Source organism: Dendropsophus ebraccatus, chromosome 13 (assembly GCF_027789765.1).
Source record: "Dendropsophus ebraccatus isolate aDenEbr1 chromosome 13, aDenEbr1.pat, whole genome shotgun sequence".
NCBI classification, from domain to species: Eukaryota; Metazoa; Chordata; class Amphibia; order Anura; family Hylidae; genus Dendropsophus; species Dendropsophus ebraccatus.
The window spans coordinates 9369221-9391149 of NC_091466.1; the positions used below are offsets into that span (position 1 = coordinate 9369221).

Consider the following 21929-nt stretch of genomic DNA (forward strand, 5'->3'; position numbering starts at 1 on the left):
GGACTTGTTTACATCAGCCGTCTCAGAAGGGAGGGGGGAGGAGGGGGAGACGGAGAGAAAAGCTCCCACACAGATTTTTGTGTCTTCAGCAGAAAGCAGCAGATGAGAACTGGGGGAAGGAGACTGAATAGATAATAACAAGTATGGAAGGAATTGTTAGTCTCAACATGGGCAGCAACATATCAAAAGTTATGTTTGAGTAGAATACCACTTTAGGATTGGGTTATCCTCTTATTTATATATAATACTAAACATGTAACATGAATAAAGTGTAGCTACGTTTTTATTACATTATGTTGTCCGAGATGAAGGTTTTGTGAGTATACAATGTCCCTCTACAACCACGGCCGGTCACCCAGCGGGGGGGTCACTGCTCCACAGAGGACGAGTCCTGCTCGCTGTCACCGTTTATCGGTGGAGATTGGCCAGGTATCAGGCACTCCACCTCTTCGGCATTTATAGCCACTTTCTCCGGCTGCAGCCACCTCTTCAAATGTTCCAGTTTGCTGAAAAGGTGAGAATTGAAGAAAGAGAGAAAATCAATAGACGTAGGCAGATAATAGGGAGAGCCGAACACTGAGACTAAGCGAGGGTAATGAGCTGCCATGTAATAAGTCAGGAGAGGTAATGGACTGCTTACAGACCCCCTGTAATAGCTTACACGGCTGTCCGGGGGGGGCGGCTACTCTGTCCCGCTTAAACCCCATTATGGAAACTAATTGTACTGTTAAAGGGATTGTTCACAAAAATGTGTTTTCTTTTAAATCAACTGGTGTCAGAAAGTGTCACAGATTTGTAATTTATTTCTATTAAAAAAATCTTCCAGTCTTCCAGTACTTACCAGCTGCTGTATGTCCTGCAGGAAGTGGTGTATTCTCTCCAGTCTGACACAGTGCTCTCTGCTGCCACCTCAGTCCATGTCAGGAACTGTCCAGAGCAGGAGAGGTTTTCTATGGGAATTTGCTGCTGCTCTGGACAGTTCCTGACATGGACAGAGGTGGCAGCAGAGAGCACTGTGTCAGACTGGAGAGAGAAAATACGCCACTTCCTGCAAAGCATACGGCAACTGATAAGTACTGGACGACTGAAGATTTATAAAGAGAAGTAAATTACAAATCTATATAACTTCCTGATGCCAGCTGATCTGAAAGAATTTTTTATTTATTTTTTGCCTTTTGCTGGAGTACCCCTTTAACTAGCAAACCTCTTCTACATACACATCACTACAATTATAATTTTACCAATAACTTTATCTTAATCACTAAGGAGAAACTTAAAATTCCTTTTAAGTGGTAGTCACACCATTAACACCACCAAAGATGTGAAAACGGGTCGCAGACCGCCCATGTGTATGGAGCAGCGGTCACGCATGTGTTCTGCAGCTCCATTCACTGATTATAGGACCATCACAGCCTACACACATAGAGACAGAACAGGGTCCCGGCGTGTTTCTACCTATTGTCCACTTCACTTGTTCCTATATAAGCGTCGGTTTCGCAGGATTCCTGCAGGAATCGGTCCCAGCATTCCTTCTTTGCCTTCCCCAGAGACTGCAGCATATCCTTGGACGTCACCTCACACGTCTGTCCTTTGATCTTCTGTAACCTGCGTTCTGAGAGGAGAAAACTGTATCAGGAAACCTGTGTGGGTCGACCTATATAACGCAGAGTGCTTCTCCAAACTCCAAAACACTCCAAACTGAATACACTTAGTCCGCAAGGGCTAAATGAGGTATGCAGCTTTAGAGCATTTTTGTGATGCGGTCATATAGGTGTTATTATACGTTTTGCATGATGGCTCTTTGGTGTTCCCTTCCTGTGTAGATCATGCCTCTTTGTATCCTTGAAATATATAAAAATTATAAGGTATATGTTACGTGATATAGCTCATAGAGGGTTAATTACACCACTGCATCTAACCTATAAGACGTTCCTTTCCCTTACGTCCTCCGAAACGTTGGGCGGGAGGCCATAGAGTTTGGCATGTGTAACTGAATTACTCAGCCTGTGAGCATTTACTGCGATATACCCTGCAACTAAGAGCAATGGAAATAAAAAGCAACAAAAGTGCACACTGTGAGTATGTGTCTTTCTCACAGTAGAGGGACACCGCAATAAAGAGGGAGAACTGGTTTCCTCTCTCCTCCATAGTCCCCAACGGGGCTTCTCTCTCCTCACCAGTCCCCAGTGGGGCTTCCCCTCTCCTCCATAGTCACCAATGGGGATTCCCCTCTCCTCACCAGTCCCCAGCGGGGGCTACCTTTTCCTCCACAGTCCCCAGCGAGGCTCCCCTTCCCTCCACAGTCCCCAGCGGGGCTCCTCTCTCCTCCACAGCCCCAGGCAGGGCTCCACTCTCCCAGACGGACCTCCCCTCTCCTCCACACTCCCAGGATGGGCTCCCCTCTCCTCCACAGTCCCCAGCGGGGCTCCTCTCTCCTCCACACACCCAGGCGGGGGCTCCCCTCTCCTCCACACTCCCCGGTGGGTCTCCCCTGCTCTGTTCTCAATCACAGCATTAATCCGTATTGTGAAGGAGGAGACTATGAGAACTCTGGCAGCATTTAACCTCCTTGGACTCCCACCTGTCCTCCACAGTCCCTGGCGGGGGCTCCGCTCTCCTCCACATCTCCCATGATGCATTTCATGAGATGGAGGAGTGAAGAATAAGAACCACATAGACTATAGAAGGATCTGTCTTACTGACCTAATGCTGCCAGGTATACTTCGGAGTCCTGTAATGGAGCCCAAGGCTTCGGGGAGTAGGAGGAGGCGTCAGTCTGGGGGGCATCACCGGGATGAGGACACAAGAAGGAGTCTGAGAAGCTGTGCGACAAGTTCTCGTCCGGGACGTCTGGAGTACTGGGGCAAATCTCAGCCCACATGTCCTGGCCGGACACCATGTCAGCAGAGTCGAGGTTCTCGATCATCCTCATTGGTGCTGTGGACTCTACAAGAGAAGAAGAAGACATAGAAGCGTCAACAATGAAACCGTCTGGATTGTGGATCATTCTGGCATCTCTGGAATTCCTAGTTTTTTGGTACCATTGCACCTTTAACGGCTAATCCTGACATCCCGGTCTGGAGGCCACATACACCTTACATGATCAGGCGGCTGATACACACAGAATAAGTAATCCACGTGTAATACTAATTTCTAAGTGTCCCAGAGGATTAATACCCGGCCCCATAGTATCCTACACCCCCTGTGACGTCCTACACAACACACTGACTAATAGACTAGACAAATTCATCTGGAAGATTAGAGGAACACTTCTGAAAGCTTAGGCTAGAGCCTCAACCAGTGGTCCTCCAGCGGTCCTATAGCTGTCACTAAACTACAACTCCCATCATGCACTGCCAGGCTGGCTTCAGTCTATAGATCACACATCCTGGGTCTCACATGTAGTTTGCAGGTCCCAGAGTATTGGATCTCTCTGTCCTCACATACCCCGCTGACCCAGAACATGTCCCCCCCCCCACCAGTGACTCCTGAAGCCAAAGCCTGACATAGGCAGTGAGAGGATTTACTGTGTGATGCTGCCACCTGCTGGCCACATAAAGTATATGTCTCTAAAGAAGATCTATACTAAGAATACTAACATACTCCTCTATACTAATACTTATCTATACTAATACTAACATACTCCTCTATACTAATACTTATCTATACTAATACTAACATACTCCTCTATACTAATAATTATCTATACTAAGGCTAGGTTCACACTACGTTTTCAGCATCCGTTTAACTGATGTTTTTTGCAAAAACGGATTGCAAAAAACGGATGCATTTGTGTGCATCCGTTTTTGATCCATTTTTCCATTGACTCCCATTATAAAAATAAAAACGGATCAAAATGGATGCGTTTTTTTTTTACGCACAATTAAGTACTGTTGACACTACTTTTTTGACCTTTAAAAAAAACGGATACGTTAAACGGATTGCAAAAACGCAGTGTGAACCCACCCTAATACTAAACATACTCATCTATACAAACATATTTATACTCATCTATACTAGATATGAGGGAAGTTACAGTAATAGCGAAGCCTTCCCTATCTCAGCAATCTGCCCATTACCCTGCTGCTGCTGTGTCACTCCTCCCAGGGTGCAGGGAAAAGCTGGATCCAGTCCTGGGAAACAGAGAAGTTTCCCAGCACCCGCAGGGGAGCAGCACAGCAGCAGCAGGGTCAGGAGCGGCACAGCAGCAGCAGGGTCAGGAGCGGCAGAGCAGCAGCAGGGTCAGGAGCGGCACAGCAGCAGCAGCAGGGTCAGGAGCGGCACAGCAGCAGCAGCAGGGTCAGGAGCGGCACAGCAGCAGCAGGGTCAGGAGCTGCACAGCAGCAGCAGCAGCGGCACAGCAGCAGGGTCAGGAGCGGCACAGCAGCAGCAGCAGCAGGGTCAGGAGCGGCACAGCAGCAGCAGCAGCAGGGTCAGGAGCGGCACAGCAGCAGCAGCAGCAGCAGCAGCAGGGTCAGGAGCGGCACAGCAGCAGCAGCAGGGTCAGGAGCGGCACAGCAGCAGCAGCAGCAGGGTCAGGAGCGGCACAGCAGCAGCAGCAGGGTCAGGAGCGGCACAGCAGCAGCAGCAGCAGGGTCAGGAGCGGCACAGCAGCAGCAGCAGGGTCAGGAGCGGCACAGCAGCAGCAGCAGGGTCAGGAGCGGCACAGCAGCAGCAGCAGGGTCAGGAGCGGCACAGCAGCAGCAGCAGGGTCAGGAGCGGCACAGCAGCAGCAGCAGGGTCAGGAGCGGCACAGCAGCAGCAGCAGGGTCAGGAGCGGCACAGCAGCAGCAGCAGGGTCAGGAGCGGCACAGCAGCAGCAGCAGGGTCAGGAGCGGCAGAGCAGCAGCAGCAGGGTCAGGAGCGGCACAGCAGCAGCAGCAGGGTCAGGAGCGGCAGAGCAGCAGCAGGGTCAGGAGCGGCAGAGCAGCAGCAGGGTCAGGAGCGGCAGAGCAGCAGCAGGGTCAGGAGCGGCAGAGCAGCAGCAGGGTCAGGAGCGGCAGAGCAGCAGCAGGGTCAGGAGCGGCAGAGCAGCAGCAGGGTCAGGAGCGGCAGAGCAGCAGCAGGGTCAGGAGCGGCAGAGCAGCAGCAGGGTCAGGAGCGGCAGAGCAGCAGCAGGGTCAGGAGCGGCAGAGCAGCAGCAGGGTCAGGAGCGGCAGAGCAGCAGCAGGGTCAGGAGCGGCAGAGAAGCAGCAGGGTCAGGAGCGGCAGAGCAGCAGCAGGGTCAGGAGCGGCACAGCAGCAGCAGCAGGGTCAGGAGCGGCACAGCAGCAGGGTCAGGAGCGGCACAGCAGCAGCAGCAGGGTCAGGAGCGGCACAGCAGCAGCAGGGTCAGGAGCAGCACAGCAGCAGCAGGGTCAGGAGCGGCACAGCAGCAGCAGCAGGGTCAGGAGCGGCACAGCAGCAGGGTCAGGAGCGGCACAGCAGCAGCAGGGTCAGGAGCGGCACAGCAGCAGCAGGGTCAGGAGCGGCACAGCAGCAGCAGGGTCAGGAGCGGCACAGCAGCAGCAGGGTCAGGAGCGGCACAGCAGCAGCAGGGTCAGGAGCGGCACAGCAGCAGCAGGGTCAGGAGCGGCACAGCAGCAGCAGGGTGATGGGCAGATTGCTGAGATAGGGAAGTGCTTCACTATTACTGAAATTTCCTTAACCCTTAGAGGACCGGGCCAATTTAAATTTTTCCTCCTTCTGCTTAAAAGACCATAGGACTTGCATTTTTTCACCTAGAAAGCCACATGAGCCCTTATTTTTTGCACCACTAATTGTACTTTGCAAAGACAGGCTGTATTTTTTCATAAAAAAAACACTGCAAAAGCAAAAAAAAATTTAAGTGGGGTGAAAATGGAAAAAAAAAAATTGGGGGGGATTTTTGTTTTTACGCCATTCGCCCTGGGGTAAAACTGACTTGTTATGCATGTTCCTCAAATCGTTACAATTACAACGATATATAACATGTATAACTTTTATATTATTTGATGGCTTGTAAAAAATTCAAATCACTGTTAACAAATATGGGAAGACTTGAGATTTTTTAATAGAAGTATTGTACAAATCTATATAACGTTCTGATATCAGTTGATTTGAAAGAAAAAGATTTTCGCTGGATAATCCCTTTAAGTCTGGATCCATCTCACCGGCAATGTTTCTCCAGTGTGAACACAGTCCTATGGGCCCTATAAAAAGATCAGTGACCACTAAGAAGTAACCAATCAGATTGTGGCTTTCATTTCTCGCTGACAGGTCCAGCGATCTGATTGGTTGCTGTGTCCCCCTGGCACTGCTGTATGTTGGTGTATATCAGGGGTGGGGAACCTCCGGCCCGCGGGTCGCATCCGGCCCCTGACACCTCCGGATGTGGCCCGCGGCTCCCCTGTGACATGCGCCGCTCTGGAGGAGAAGGAGCCGACACACACGGCATCCTCCTGTGTCTGTGACAGCTGCCAGGAGGATGCTGTGAGTGCCGGCTCCTTCCCCTCAGAGCGGTGCACATCTTCTGACTCCTGTCCTCCTGTGACGTGCACCGCGCTGGTGAGGCAGGAGCTGGCACAGACACAGGAAGATGTGTTGTATGCCGGCTCCTGCCTCACCAGCGCGGCGCAGAGCGGCGCACGTCTTCTGACTCCTGCGGGCCGCGCGCGATGACGTCATTTCATCGCGCGCCGCCTGCAGGAGAAGACCGGCACAGAAGAGAGGAGGGAGAAGAGGACCTGGACAGCGTGGGAGCGAAGGAAAGGTGAGTGGGATGTTTATTTTTTTCATTTGGGGCAGACACTGGGGGTTAACTAGGCCACCAGGGACATGACTGGGGGGGGTTAACTAGGCCACCAGGGACATGACTGAGGAGTTAACTAGGCTACCAGGGACATGACTGAGGGGTTAACTAGGCCACCAGGGACATGACTGAGGGGTTAACTAGGCCACCAGGGACATGACTGAGGAGTTAACTAGGCTACCAGGGACATGACTGAGGAGTTAACTAGGCTACCAGGGACATGACTGAGGAGTTAACTAGGCCACCAGGGACATGACTGAGGAGTTAACTAGGCCACCAGGGACATGACTGAGGAGTTAACTAGGCTACCAGGGACATGACTGGGGGGGTTAACTAGGCCACCAGGGACATGACTGAGGGGTTAACTAGGCCACCAGGGACATGACTGAGGAGTTAACTAGGCTACCAGGGACATGACTGAGGAGTTAACTAGGCCACCAGGGACATGACTGAGGAGTTAACTAGGCCACCAGGGACATGACTGAGGAGTTAACTAGGCTACCAGGGACATGACTGGGGGGGTTAACTAGGCCACCAGGGACATGGCTGGGGGGTTAACTAGGCTACCAGGGGCATCACTAAGGATTCAAATCAGGTACAAGGGGCATCACAGAGGGTTAACTACAATAGCAGGGGCATTAGGGGAACAATACTTTGCCTTGTTCGGGTGCTGCAAACCCCCGCTACTAACTGCCGCGCACGGTATAACATTGAGTGCAGCCCTCGAATGATTTTATTAAGGCCCGACCGGCCCTCGACATGGAAAAGGTTCCCCACCCCTGGTGTATATGGTGATCTGATTGGTTGCTGTGTCCCCCTGGCACTGCTGTATGTTGGTTGCTATGGTGATTGGTTGCTGTGTCCCCCTGGCACTGCTGTATGTTGGTGTATATAGTGATGTGATTGGTTGCTGTGTCCCCCTGGCACTGCTGTATGTTGGTGTCTATGGTGATTGGTTGCTGTGTCCCCCTGGCACTGCTGTATGTTGGCGTCTATGGTGATTGGTTGCTGTGTCCTCTTGGCACTGCTGTATGTTGGTGTCTATGGTGATTGGTTGCTGTGTCCCCCTGGCACTGCTGTATGTTGGTGTATATAGTGATGTGATTGGTTGCTGTGTCCCCCTGGCACTGCTGTATGTTGGTGTCTATGATGATTGGTCGCTGTGTCCCCCTGGCACTGCTGTATGTTGGTGTATATGGTGATCTGATTGGTTGCTGTGTCCCCCTGGCACTGCTGTATGTTGGTGTCCATGGTGATTGGTTGCTGTGTCCCCCTGGCACTGCTGTATGTTGGTGTCTATGGTGATTGGTTGCTGTGTCCCCCTGGCACTGCTGTATGTTGGTGTATATAGAGATGTGATTGGTTGCTGTGTCCCCCTGGCACTGCTGTATGTTGGTGTCTATGGTGATTGGTTGCTGTATCCCCCTGGCACTGCTGTATGTTGGTGTCTATGGTGATTGGTTGCTGTGTCCCCCTGGAACTGCTGTATGTTGGTGTCTATGGTGATTGGTTGCTGTATCCCCCTGGCACTGCTGTATGTTGGTGTCTATGGTGATTGGTTGCTGTGTCCCCCTGGCACTGCTGTATGTTGGCATCTAAGGTGATTGGCTGCTGTGTCCTCCTGGCACTGCTGTATGTTGGTGTCTATGGTGATTGGTTGCTGTGTCCCCCTGGCACTGCTGTATGTTGGTGTCTATGGTGATTGGTTGCTGTGTCCCCCTGGCACTGCTGTATGTTGGTGTGTATGGTGATGTGATTGGTTGCTGTGTCCCCCTGGCACTGCTGTATGTTGGTGTGTATGGTGATGTGATTGGCTGCTGTGTCCCCCTGGCACTGCTGTATGTTGGTGTGTATGGTGATTGGTTGCTGTGTCCCCCTGGCACTGCTGTATGTTGGTTGCTATGGTGATTGGTCGCTGTGTCCCCCTGGCACTGCTGTATGTTGGTGTATATGGTGATGTGATTGGTTGCTGTGTCCCCCTGGCACTGCTGTACGTTGGTGTCCATGATGATTGGTTGCTGTGTCCACTTGGCACTGCTGTATGTTGGTGTCTATGGTGATTGGTTGCTGTGTCCCCCTGGCACTGCTGTATGTTGGTGTCTATGGTGATTGGTTGCTGTGTCCCCCTGGCACTGCTGTATGTTGGTGTGTATGGTAATGTGATTGGTTGTTGTGTCCCCCTGGCACTGCTGTATGTTGGTGTGTATGGTGATGTGATTGGTTGCTGTGTCCCCCTGGCACTGCTGTATGTTGGTGTGTATGGTGATGTGATTGGTTGCTGTGTCCCCCTGGCACTGCTGTATGTTGGTGTCCATGGTGATTGGTTGCTGTGTCCTCCTGGCACTGCTGTATGTTGGTGTCTATGGTGATTGGTTGCTGTGTCCCCTTGGCACTGCTGTATGTTGGTGTGTATGTTAATTGGTTGCTGTGTCCCCCTGGCACTGCTGTATGTTGGTTGCTATGGTGATTGGTTGCTGTGTCCCCCTGGCACTGCTCTATGTTGGTTGCTGTGTCCCCCTGGCACTGCTGTATGTTGGTTGCTGTGTCCCCCTGGCACTGCTCTATGTTGGTTGCTGTGTCCCCCTGGCACTGCTCTATGTTGGTTGCTGTGTCCCCCTGGCACTGCTCTATGTTGGTTGCTGTGTCCCCCTGGCACTGCTCTATGTTGGTTGCTGTGTCCCCCTGGCACTGCTCTATGTTGGTTGCTGTGTCCCCCTGGCACTGCTCTATGTTGGTTGCTGTGTCCCCCTGGCACTGCTCTATGTTGGTTGCTGTGTCCCCCTGGCACTGCTCTATGTTGGTTGCTGTGTCCCCCTGGCACTGCTCTATGTTGGTTGCTGTGTCCCCCTGGCACTGCTCTATGTTGGTTGCTGTGTCCCCCTGGCACTGCTCTATGTTGGTTGCTGTGTCCCCCTGGCACTGCTCTATGTTGGTTGCTGTGTCCCCCTGGCACTGCTCTATGTTGGTTGCTGTGTCCCCTGGCACTGCTCTATGTTGGTTGCTGTGTCCCCCTGGCACTGCTCTATGTTGGTTGCTGTGTCCCCCTGGCACTGCTGTATGTTGGTTGCTGTGTCCCCTGGCACTGCTCTATGTTGGTTGCTGTGTCCCCCTGGCACTGCTCTATGTTGGTTGCTGTGTCCCCCTGGCACTGCTCTATGTTGGTTGCTGTGTCCCCCTGGCACTGCTGTATGTTGGTTGCTGTGTCCCCTGGCACTGCTCTACGTTGGTTGCTGTGTCCCCCTGGCACTGCTCTATGTTGGTTGCTGTGTCCCCCTGGCACTGCTCTATGTTGGTTGCTGTGTCCCCCTGGCACTGCTCTATGTTGGTTGCTGTGTCCCCTGGCACTGCTCTATGTTGGTTGCTGTGTCCCCCTGGCACTGCTCTATGTTGGTTGCTGTGTCCCCCTGGCACTGCTGTATGTTGGTTGCTGTGTCCCCTGGCACTGCTCTACGTTGGTTGCTGTGTCCCCCTGGCACTGCTCTACGTTGGTTGCTGTGTCCCCCGGCACTGCTCTATGTTGGTTGCTGTGTCCCCCTGGCACTGCTGTATGTTGGTTGCTGTGTCCCCTGGCACTGCTCTATGTTGGTTGCTGTGTCCCCCTGGCACTGCTCTATGTTGGTTGCTGTGTCCCCCTGGCACTGCTGTATGTTGGTTGCTGTGTCCCCTGGCACTGCTCTACGTTGGTTGCTGTGTCCCCCTGGCACTGCTCTACGTTGGTTGCTGTGTCCCCCTGGCACTGCTCTATGTTGGTTGCTGTGTCCCCCTGGCACTGCTCTATGTTGGTTGCTGTGTCCCCTGGCACTGCTCTATGTTGGTTGCTGTGTCCCCTGGCACTGCTCTATGTTGGTTGCTGTGTCCCCTGGCACTGCTCTATGTTGGTTGCTGTGTCCCCTGGCACTGCTCTATGTTGGTTGCTGTGTCCCCTGGCACTGCTCTATGTTGGTTGCTGTGTCCCCTGGCACTGCTCTATGTTGGTTGCTGTGTCCCCTGGCACTGCTCTATGTTGGTTGCTGTGTCCCCTGGCACTGCTCTATGTTGGTTGCTGTGTCCCCTGGCACTGCTCTATGTTGGTTGCTGTGTCCCCTGGCACTGCTCTATGTTGGTCGCTGTGTCCCCCTGGCACTGCTCTATGTTGGTTGCTGTGTCCCCTGGCACTGCTCTATGTTGGTCGCTGTGTCCCCTGGCACTGCTCTACGTTGGTTGCTGTGTCCCCTGGCACTGCTCTATGTTGGTTGCTGTGTCCCCCTGGCACTGCTCTATGTTGGTTGCTGTGTCCCCCTGGCACTGCTCTATGTTGGTTGCTGTGTCCCCCTGGCACTGCTCTATGTTGGTTGCTGTGTCCCCCTGGCACTGCTCTATGTTGGTTGCTGTGTCCCCCTGGCACTGCTGTATGTTGGTTGCTGTGTCCCCCTGGCACTGCTCTATGTTGGTTGCTGTGTCCCCCTGGCACTGCTGTATGTTGGTTGCTGTGTCCCCCTGGCACTGCTCTATGTTGGTTGCTGTGTCCCCCTGGCACTGCTCTATGTTGGTCGCTGTGTCCCCCTGGCACTGCTCTATGTTGGTTGCTGTGTCCCCTGGCACTGCTCTATGTTGGTTGCTGTGTCCCCTGGCACTGCTCTATGTTGGTTGCTGTGCCCCCTGGCACTGCTCTATGTTGGTTGCTGTGTCCCCCTGGCACTGCTCTATGTTGGAGTCTATGGTGAGGTGGGGGCACTGTATGGGCACCACAGCTGGCACTCCATAACGGTGTGGTATTATGATAGCATGGCGCTGCTATTAGAGGTTATACGGTAGGTGCTCACTACACCGCTCCGGTTTTGCCTTCTCTATGTCCCCCGGCTCTATAGACATTACCCGCTCACCCCGCCGGTTACTCACCCTTCTCTCTACAGCTCCTGCACGGCACTTCCGCCAAAGTGTAGGCGTGTCCTGTTACTGTCCAATACTGAGCTGTGATAGGTCACTTCAACTGTCAGTCACTATGGCCTAAGCCAACCGCGTTCTCCATCGCACATACAGTGGGCGGGGTAATGAGCGTAGAAGGGGGCGTATTCCGTGGTTCGTCATGGTAACGGCGCTGGTGTGTTTACATACGGCAGCTGTGAAGGTTCATGTGGGTGTGGAGGTGAGTGCGGCGCTGTCAGTGCGGGGTCCCGGGCCTGTGTGTGTGGCAGGGAGGGCCGGCCATAGCTAGACATTATGGAGGCGTCCTGCGAGGACCGTACTGCGGCTGCGCGGCGCTACCTACGGCACTCCAGTGGCAGAACTACAACTCCCAGCATGCCCGGACGGCCGCTCGCACAGCATCATGGGACATGAGGTTTTAGAGCAGCTGGAAGGTCACGTGATGTCGTTTACAGCTTTACCTGAGTCAGGTGTTCCCCAAGCTGGAGCCAAACTACAACCCCCAGCATCCCCTCCCATCCTTCATCCGTCAGAGCATGCTGGGGGATGTAGTTCTGCAACGGCTGGAGAGCCCCCCCCCCCCCATGTGGTGTATGGCAGGGAAGCCTGGCCCTCCAGCTGGTGCAGAACTACAACTCCCATCATGCCCTGACAGCCAAAGCTTTAGCTATAACTGCCACACCTAGGGATGTAAGGGGTTAAAGGGGAACTCCAGCAAACAATGTTTTCTCTCAAATAAACAGATTTCAGTAACTTATATAGATTTGTAATTTACTTCTATTTAAAAATCCCCAGTCTTCCAATACTTATCAGCTGCTGTATGTCCTGCAGGAAGAGGTGTATTCTCTCCAGTCTGACACAGTGCTCTCTGCTGCCACCTCTGTCCATGTCAGGAACTGTCCAGAGCAGGAGAGGTTTTTTATGGGGATTTGGTACTCGGGACAGTTCCCGACATGGACAGAGATGGCAGCAGAGAGCACTGTGTCAGACTGGAGAGAATACACCACTTCCTGCAGGACATACAGCAGCTGATAAGTACTGGAAGTAATTTACAGAGCTGTATAACTTTCTGACACCAGTTGATAACAGTTTTTTTGCACTGGAGGACCCCTTTAAGTTATATAGCTGTTAGCTTATTGAAGGATCAGGTTACAGCTGCCCACAGAAGTCTATGGAGAGGAAAGTAAGGAGCCGCGGAGAGAAGTAAGGAGCCGCGGAGGGAAGTAAGGAGCTGTGAGAGAAGTAAGGAGCCGCGGAGGGAAGTAAGGAGCTGCGAGAGAAGTAAGGAGCCGCGGAGGGAAGTAAGGAGCTGCAGAGGGAGACGGAAGCACAGAGAGATGTGGAGGAGCTGCTGATCCATATACTAAGTGTTATATGTCACCTGGATCCACAGCTTACACTGCTTAGCACTACTCTGTAATGTCCTCCATGCTTCTGCAGCTGAGAGTGTGCTCTATAGGGGAGCAGGATCCCCTCTCCTGTGTGTGCAGTGTATAGGAGAGCTCATAGCAGCCGCTCTACACCCACTAGCTCCAGATTAGAGGGGAGGAATGGTGATTATGTTACAAACAAGTATATAGTAGTGAGATATAGCGCTGCTGCTCCTCATGTATATATAGTAAAATACAGACACAGGACTCTTCAGCTGCTGCAGGACTACAATTCCCATCATGCCTGGACAGCTTTGGGGTCCCCTTGTTATGGGGAGAAGAGTCAGGCATGCTGGAACACCTGGCTCCTTCTGTTCTCAGGAGATAAGCCACCAGCACAGGAGTCTGGCAGCGGCTTTACCTTTCTTCTCCTCATTTAGAGCACATGCACACCTGGCTGAGCCGAGCATGCATGTGTATAGGGTATTGTCTGTAATGTATGGGCATCTATAATGTATCTGTGCACGCCCAGTCATAATCCATTGCCGTATCTTCTCTCCCGCTAACAGAGGAGGCCGCTGACCCTCTCGCCGGTCCTGTGACATGAGCTCTTTCTTACGACTGGCCTCCATAACGCTACCATTCGGACTCCTGTTTACCAGAGTCATGGCGTGGACATCGAGCGGAAAGACACATGCTGATCTCATCAATAATCTACGAAGTGAGACCCCCGACCCATGTCTGAGGCTGTGACCATGATATAGGGGCTTCCTGAGATTTACTGCATTCAGATCTGTAACACCACACAGCGCTGTATTCTCTACCTGTAACATCACATAGCGCTGTATTCTCTACCTGTAACACCACACAGCACACTGTATTCTCTACCTGTAACACCACACAGCACACTGTATTCTCTACCTGTAACACCACACAGCAGGCTGTATTCTCTACCTGTAACACCACACAGCACACTGTATTCTCTACCTGTAACACCACACAGCACTGTATTCTCTACCTGTAACACCACACAGCACTGTATTCTCTACCTGTAACACCACACAGCACGCTGTATTCTCTACCTGTAACACCACACAGCACACTGTATTCTCTACCTGTAACACCACACAGCACACTGTATTCTCTACCTGTAACAGCACACAGCGCGCTGTATTCTCTACCTGTAACACCACACAGCACGCTGTACTCTCTACCTGTAACACCACACAGCACTGTATTCTCTCCCTGTAACACCACACAGCACACTGTATTCTCTACCTGTAACACCACACAGCACGCTGTATTCTCTACCTGTAACACCACACAGCACGCTGTATTCTCTACCTGTAACACCACACAGCACGCTGTATTCTCTACCTGTAACACCACACAGCACGCTGTATTCTCTACCTGTAACACCACACAGCACGCTGTATTCTCTACCTGTAACACCACACAGCACACTGTATTCTCTACCTGTAACACCACACAGCGCGCTGTATTCTCTACCTGTAACACCACACAGCACACTGTATTCTCTACCTATAACACTACACAGCACACTGTATTCTCTACCTGTAACACCACACAGCACGCTGTATTCTCTACCTGTAACACCACACAGCACACTGTATTCTCTACCTGTAACACCACACAGCACGCTGTATTCTCTACCTGTAACACCACACAGCACGCTGTATTCTCTACCTGTAACACCACACAGCACGCTGTATTCTCTACCTGTAACACCACACAGCGGACTGTATTCTCTACCTGTAACACCACACAGCACTGTATTCTCTACCTGTAACACCACACAGCACACAGTATTCTCTACCTGTAACACCACACAGCACGCTGTATTCTCTACCTGTAACACCACACAGCACGCTGTATTCTCTACCTGTAACACCACACAGCACGCTGTATTCTCTACCTGTAACACCACACAGCGGGCTGTATTCTCTACCTGTAACACCACACAGCGCTGTATTCTCTACCTGTAACACCACACTGTATTCTCTACCTGTAACACCACACAGCACGCTGTATTCTCTACCTGTAACACCACACAGCTCGCTGTATTCTCTACCTGTAACACCACACAGCACCCTGTATTCTCTACCTGTAACACCACACAGCACTGTATTCTCTACCTGTAACACCACACAGCACCCTGTATTCTCTACCTGTAACACCACACAGCACGCTGTATTCTCTACCTGTAACACCACACAGCACGCTGTATTCTCTACCTGTAACACCACACAGCACCCTGTATTCTCTACCTGTAACACCACACAGCACACTGTATTCTCTACCTGTAACACCACACAGCACGCTGTATTCTCTACCTGTAACACCACACAGCACACTGTATTCTCTACCTGTAACACCACACAGCACGCTGTATTCTCTACCTGTAACACCACACAGCGCTGTATTCTCTACCTGTAACACCACACAGAACGCTGTATTCTCTACCTGTAACACCACACAGCACGCTGTATTCTCTACCTGTAACACCACACAGCACGCTGTTTTCTCTACCTGTTTCACTGCAGACTTTTGCACAATCAGTGAAGTTGTAGCAGCTGCTTCTGTCACTCTGCTCAGGTGTAGACTAGAGGGGCTTGTCAGAGATGGTGGATCACTCAGGGGATTGGGGGATCCAGCCCCACCTCCTCTGACATCACTCCCAGCCCCCTGTCTGCATCATCAGCCTGTGCTCAGCAAACACACACAATGTACACACAGATATGGTAATACATTGTTTAGACATATATATATTTTTTTTATATATATATATATATATATATATATATAATATAATATAACTTTTAATAGAGTTCCCCTTTAAGCATTTACATTGGCTTTGGTGTCATCTCCAGAAAATACTTTTACTTTTACCTTATTGACGTCTCAGCCATTTCTTGTAGAGAATGCAGTGATCCGATCGCAGCGCGTGCACGATGTCCTGCAGGCTACAGATCGGGGGCTTTATATCCGAGATTTCCCCTACATGGATTCCCCCCAGAGTATAGGTAAGGAGGGAGAAGCTGCAGCAGCAGGGGCTTCCCTCACACCTATTACCTGAGGTGCATTGCTGCTATATGTCAGGATATGAGCATTGTGTAATAACTGCGCACGTCTCTCCTACAGGATACAAGGCCACCATCAGTGCCCCCCACATGGTAAGTGCTTCACTGCTGTTCCGGCTACTCCATTTACACAACTCCCATTAATGGAAACCTGTCAGCCTCCCCAAACCTGCCTCATCCCGGCCTCCAGCCTCTCCCTGTATAACACTGTCCTGTATTATCTGTAAATATACAGTAGTATCATCTACCACATCCCGGCCTCCAGCCTCTCCCTGTATAACACTGTCCTGTATTATATGGTATATATAGATCCCGGGCCTCCAGCCTCTCCCTGTATAACACTGTCCTGTATTATATGTATATATATATATATATATATATATATATATATATATATATATATATATATATACAGTAGTATCATCTACCACATCCCGGCCTCCAGCCTCTCCCTATATAACAGTGTCCTGTATTATCTGTATATATAGATCCCGGCCTCCAGCCTCTCCCTGTATAACACTGTTCTGTAGTATATGTATATATATATATATATATATATATATATATATATATATATATATATACAGTAGTATCCTCTACCACATCCCGGCCTCCAGCCTCTCCCTGTATAACACTGTTCTGTATTATATGTATATATATATATATATATATATATATATATATATATACAGTAGTATCCTCTACCACATCCCGGCCTCCAGCCTCTCCCTGTATAACACTGTCCTGTATTATCTGTATATATACAGTAGTATCATCTACCACATCCCGGCCTCCAGCCTCTCCCTGTATAACACTGTCCTGTATTATCTGTATATATATATACAGTAGTATCATCTACCACATCCCGGCCTCCAGCCTCTCCCTGTAAAACACTGTCCTGTATTATCTGTATATATACAGTAGTATCATCTACCACATCCCAGCCTCCAGCCTCTCCCTATATAACAGTGTCCTGTATTATCTGTATACATATATACAGTAGTATCATCTACCACATCCCGGCCTCCAGCCTCTCCCTGTATAACACTGTCCTGTATTATCTGTATATATACAGTAGTATCATCTACCACATCCCGGCCTCCAGCCTCTCCCTATATAACAGTGTCCTGTATTATCTGTATATATAGATCCCGGCCTCCAGCCTCTCCCTGTATAACACTGTTCTGTATTATATGTATATATATATATATATATATATATATATATATACAGTAGTATCATCTACCACATCCCGGCCTCCAGCCTCTCCCTGTATAACACTGTTCTGTATTATATGTATATATATATATATATATATATATATATATACAGTAGTATCATCTACCACATCCCGGCCTCCAGCCTCTCCCTGTATAACACTGTCCTGTATTATCTGTATATATATATATACAGTAGTATCATCTACCACATCCCGGCCTCCAGCCTCTCCCTATATAACAGTGTCCTGTATTATCTGTATATATAGATCCCGGCCTCCAGCCTCTCCCTGTATAACACTGTTCTGTATTATATGTATATATATATATATATATATATATATATATATATATATATAAAGTAGTATCATCTACCACATCCCGGCCTCCAGCCTCTCCCTGTAAAACACTGTCCTGTATTATCTGTATATATACAGTAGTATCATCTACCACATCCCGGCCTCAAGCCTCTCCCTGTATAACACTGTCCTGTATTATCTGTATATATACAGTAGTATCATCTACCACATCCCGGCCTCCAGCCTCTCCCTGTATAACAGTGTCCTTTATTGTGTTACCCCGGTACACACGTTGTTCTATCTCTGTATTACAGCACGCACATGCACTGGAGTTATTAGAAGACAAGCTGCAGGAAGGCGCCCGAGCGCTGGATGTCGGCTCGGGCAGCGGCTACCTCACAGCCTGCTTCGCTAGAATGGTTAGTCCACACAGCTTGCTATAAAGAGCAAGGAGAAGCCCTAAGCTAAGTGCTTCTCTCCCTGTCCTGTCTTTGCTGCATACAATGGGCTCCATAGACTTCTATAGAATATGCCTCTCCCTGGTCATCCTACTGACTGATGGGGATCTCAGCACCCAGACCTGTCTATGTGTTTTTTTTTATGATATATTCTGTGGAGACAATAGATAAAATCTCAGACGTTTCTATTGTTCTCAGGTTGGTGTCACAGGGAAGGTCGTGGGCATCGATCACATTGAACAACTGGTCCTGGAGTCTATTCAGAACGTCCAGCAGGATGATCCCGAGTTCCTGAGCTCCGGCCGGGTGAAGCTTATAGGTAAGGTCCCTGTGTGGCTGGGAGATGTCTGTGTATCTTCCATATTACATTCAGAGAAGTACAATTCAGCATCTAGACACCTTCTCCAGCCTCCCCCATAGTCTGCAGCTGTGCAGTACTATTAGTGTGTGGCGGTAGCGGGGGCTGGTGGTCCAGGGCTGCCCTGGAGATTGGTAACATGGCCGTACACCGCCATACATTGCTCTTAGTATACATACATCATACGCAGTGCTCTCAGGTTACAATATCTTTCCTGTATGCAAAAGAACACTGCAGTGACACCATCACATGTCTTGACGTCAGTGAACTAGCCAGACCTTCCTCCGGGAAGGAACAACTAAGCCAAGGCATGTCTCCAATCAAGGAAACCACCCAAGCAAGGTATCCATCCACAGACAGCTGTTTCGGGGTATTTGCCCCTCATCAGTTTGGAGTAGGAATCTGGCTAGTGGGAGCAATGACTGGTAAGTGCTACTCCACACTGATGAGGGGCAAATACCCCGAAACAGCTGTCTGTGGATGGATACCTTGCTTGGGTGCTTTACTTGATTGGAGACATTCCTTGGCTTGGTTGTTCCTTCCCGGAGGAAAGTCTGGCTAGTTCACTGACGTTGAGACATGTGGTGGTGTCTCTGCAGTGTTCTTTTGCATATTTTATTTCCCAGGGGGCAATGCTCTAGAATACACTGACGTTGAGACACGTGATGGTGTCTCTGCAGTGTTCTGGTTGGTCTCCCTGAGGTCAACCAGTGTCCTTTTACAATATCTTTCCTGGACCACATGACTAGTGGTCATGTAACATGGCTGACTGTATTATATGTATAGGGTCCTTGTTGCAGGTTAATGTTGTGTCTTCTATGTTTGCAGTCGGTGATGGCCGGCTCGGCTATCCTGAGGACGGCCCTTACGATGCAATCCATGTTGGGGCGGCAGCGTCTACAGTACCACAGGAAGTAAGTGAATAGTAGCGGCATCCAATAACCAGATCCTCCCATATAGACTGTACAATGTAATACAGTTACATACATCTGTATGAGAAATTCATCTTCCTTATACTCAACCACTTTATCCAGAGAAGACCAGATCAAGTCCGTTCTTCTCTCTATAAGGTATAAACATGTACCCGACTGACCATGTTAAAGGTGGCCATGTGACAGAAGGGGCCGCCACCCGCTGTCTAATCGGGGCGTCTATGGGGTTAAACGGCTGGGATCAGAGTAAGACAGTCAGCACCCACCGTGTATTATACAGGATCAGCTCCTGAACCAGCTCTATATAACGTCAAATGGTATCTATAATACCGAACGTGATCAGTTCCGTCCAATACAAACCGGTTTCCTTGGTCAGAACGGCCGCTGTTTGTGTTTTTCTTGGCAAATACATGTTAAGAGAGCTGTATGTTCGTTGTCCGCAATCCACATGTACATGCATGCTGAGCTGAGTGTCCATGTGCGAAGGGAGAAAGCTGCTGCCAGTCATCTCCCATATCTCCGTGGGTATTTTCTTTAAGATTAATAAGATAAATCAGTTGAAGCCTGCCTGCCCCCCCCCCAATGTTTGCTGTCTGGATTCCCCCTATACACATTACATGGTCGGCCGTTCTTGCTGAAGTCGTCAGGTTCGGCCATCATTATGATGGAGCGATTTTTCTATGATGTTGTACTTTATCGTATTGTATAGTCAATTACTGAATCACTTACTCTTGTATCTGGAGCAGCTGCTGAACCAGTTGAAGCCCGGAGGAAGACTGATCCTTCCTGTGGGGCCGGAGGGTGGAAGCCAGTTCCTGGAGCAGTACGATAAGGACAGTGCTGGGACTATCACTAAAGTCCGCTTAATGGGTGTCATGTATGTTCCTCTGACGGACAAAAAAAAGCAATGGCCAAAGTAAGAGCAACTTTATCAATAGCTTCAGGGTATGTATCGCTGCTCTGCTAGTACAACCTGTCAGGCTGTAATAGAAGATCTAACATGGCGGCCAGGGAGGCCCTCACAAGCTGCTGTAGTTATTGTGGAGACCACGTATCTTGTGCTAGAGGTGAGCAGTAGCATTGAGGCAAACTATTCAGGTTCGGCAATGTTGTCCAAACCTAAACCTTCGGCATTTGACTGCAGGACATACAGCAGCTGAAAAGTACTGGAACACTGGAGATTCTTTAAATAGAAGTAAATTACAAATCTGTATAACTTTCTGGCAACAGCTGATTTGAAAGAAAAATATTTCACCGGAGTACCCCTTTAATAACTCCTGTTTCTGTTTTTCCATAGGGATGATCTGTGAAAGGTTTTCGCTTCATCTTCAGACGGCACAACGCAGAACAATTGGTTATCGGAGAAGGTTTCCAAGGTGGTGCTGGGATGTATGTCCAGAGGCGGCTTTGTTGCGGAGGCATTGCTCAGGATCCAGAGTGGGGCTAGAACCATATTGGCTTCAGTCACCAGCTTTACCAACGCTTGCAGATGTTTCTATATGGACGCCATGAGAATAGATAGGAAGCCATACAAGAGAAGTAGCTATTACACAGTTCTCCTTCCGCCCGCACCTCCCGTCGTTACACCTTGTCCTGTCCTATGAGGCGGCTGGATCTACCCTGTAAACAGGGCGGCCATCTTGGCCAGCTTCTAGCGCACTGTGACTTTAGCATTCGTGTGGAAACGCTTTCTTAGATGAACCTGTTGTTTCTGCTTTTTTATTTAAAGAGAGACAAAATTTCACATTGATCATGAAACCTGCGGATACAGAGTACGAGAGCCGCCGCTTCTCTTCTCCCAGCCATACGCTTATGTGATGAAGTGCCGGATGACGGCAGCCGCCTCTCTGGTTTACCTCACTGGATACAGACCTAATACAGAAATAACGGGGTTATCCAAGCTTAGGGAAACATGGCCGCTTTCTTCCAGAAACAGCTCCTCTCCTGTCCTCAGTTTGGGTGTTGTTTTAGCAACTCAGTTCCATTTAAGTAAATGGATTTAAATTGTAATACCACACACAACCAGAGGACAGGGGTGGCGCTGTTTTTGCAACCCCTGTAAAATAATTTGAAGGGATGTTGTTGTAGTTTCCTGCAGACTGGGACCTGGGTAAGAAAAAAAAAAACTTAAGTGTTCAAACTAGGGATGGTCCAAACCTGCCGAGGTTCGGGTTCGTATGAACCCGGATTCTCGGCAATGATTCCCACTGTCTTTCACCTCCGTGGAGAGGGTGGATAAAGCGGGAGGACCGCCTGGAAAGCTGGGATACAGCCTATGGCTATGGCTGTATCCCAGTTTTCCAGGCGGTCCTCCCGCTGTATCCACCCTCTCCACGGAGGAGGAAGACAGCGGGAATCATTGCCGAGATTCCGGGTTCATACAAACCTCGGCAGGTTCGGACCATCCCTAGTTGAAACACACAGGCTGAAATCTGCTCCGGATCCCTTGCCTCTTAGTTTCTATGGGAAGACATACTCGCAGCGGGATGTATGTAAGTGACGGCCTTGTTAACCCCTCCC

At 50.0% G+C, this 21929-nt stretch overlaps 2 protein-coding genes across 5 annotated transcripts; one reads left to right on the plus strand and one right to left on the minus strand.

The window, feature by feature from the left end:
• Positions 1-265: 265 nt before the first annotated feature.
• CCDC32 (coiled-coil domain containing 32) lies at positions 266-11906 on the minus strand. Of its 2 annotated transcripts, none has more exons than XM_069950228.1 (4): positions 11648-11906; positions 2704-2946; positions 1456-1612; positions 266-506 (listed from the first exon to the last, which is right to left on the minus strand). In XM_069950228.1, the coding sequence occupies exons 2-4, from the start codon at positions 2930-2932 to the stop codon at positions 368-370; spliced, it is 525 nt and encodes a 174-aa protein (XP_069806329.1). In that variant the 5' UTR covers positions 2933-2946; positions 11648-11906; the 3' UTR covers positions 266-367. The 2 variants fall into 2 exon arrangements, with proteins under 2 accessions (XP_069806329.1, XP_069806330.1); XM_069950229.1 differs by lacking the exon at positions 11648-11906 and adding an exon at positions 11624-11643.
• Positions 11802-21575, plus strand: LOC138770914 (protein-L-isoaspartate(D-aspartate) O-methyltransferase-like). 3 transcript variants are annotated; one of them, XM_069950227.1, is made up of 9 exons: positions 11802-11894; positions 13614-13765; positions 15984-16088; positions 16207-16238; positions 17976-18080; positions 18318-18438; positions 19306-19391; positions 20156-20354; positions 20707-21575. In XM_069950227.1, the coding sequence occupies exons 2-8, from the start codon at positions 13648-13650 to the stop codon at positions 20327-20329; spliced, it is 741 nt and encodes a 246-aa protein (XP_069806328.1). In that variant the 5' UTR covers positions 11802-11894; positions 13614-13647; the 3' UTR covers positions 20330-20354; positions 20707-21575. The 3 variants fall into 3 exon arrangements, with proteins under 3 accessions (XP_069806328.1, XP_069806325.1, XP_069806326.1); XM_069950224.1 differs by having other exon boundaries at positions 11803-11894; positions 20156-20325; XM_069950225.1 differs by lacking the exon at positions 11802-11894 and adding an exon at positions 11964-12089 and having other exon boundaries at positions 20156-20325.
• Positions 21576-21929: the final 354 nt, after the last annotated feature.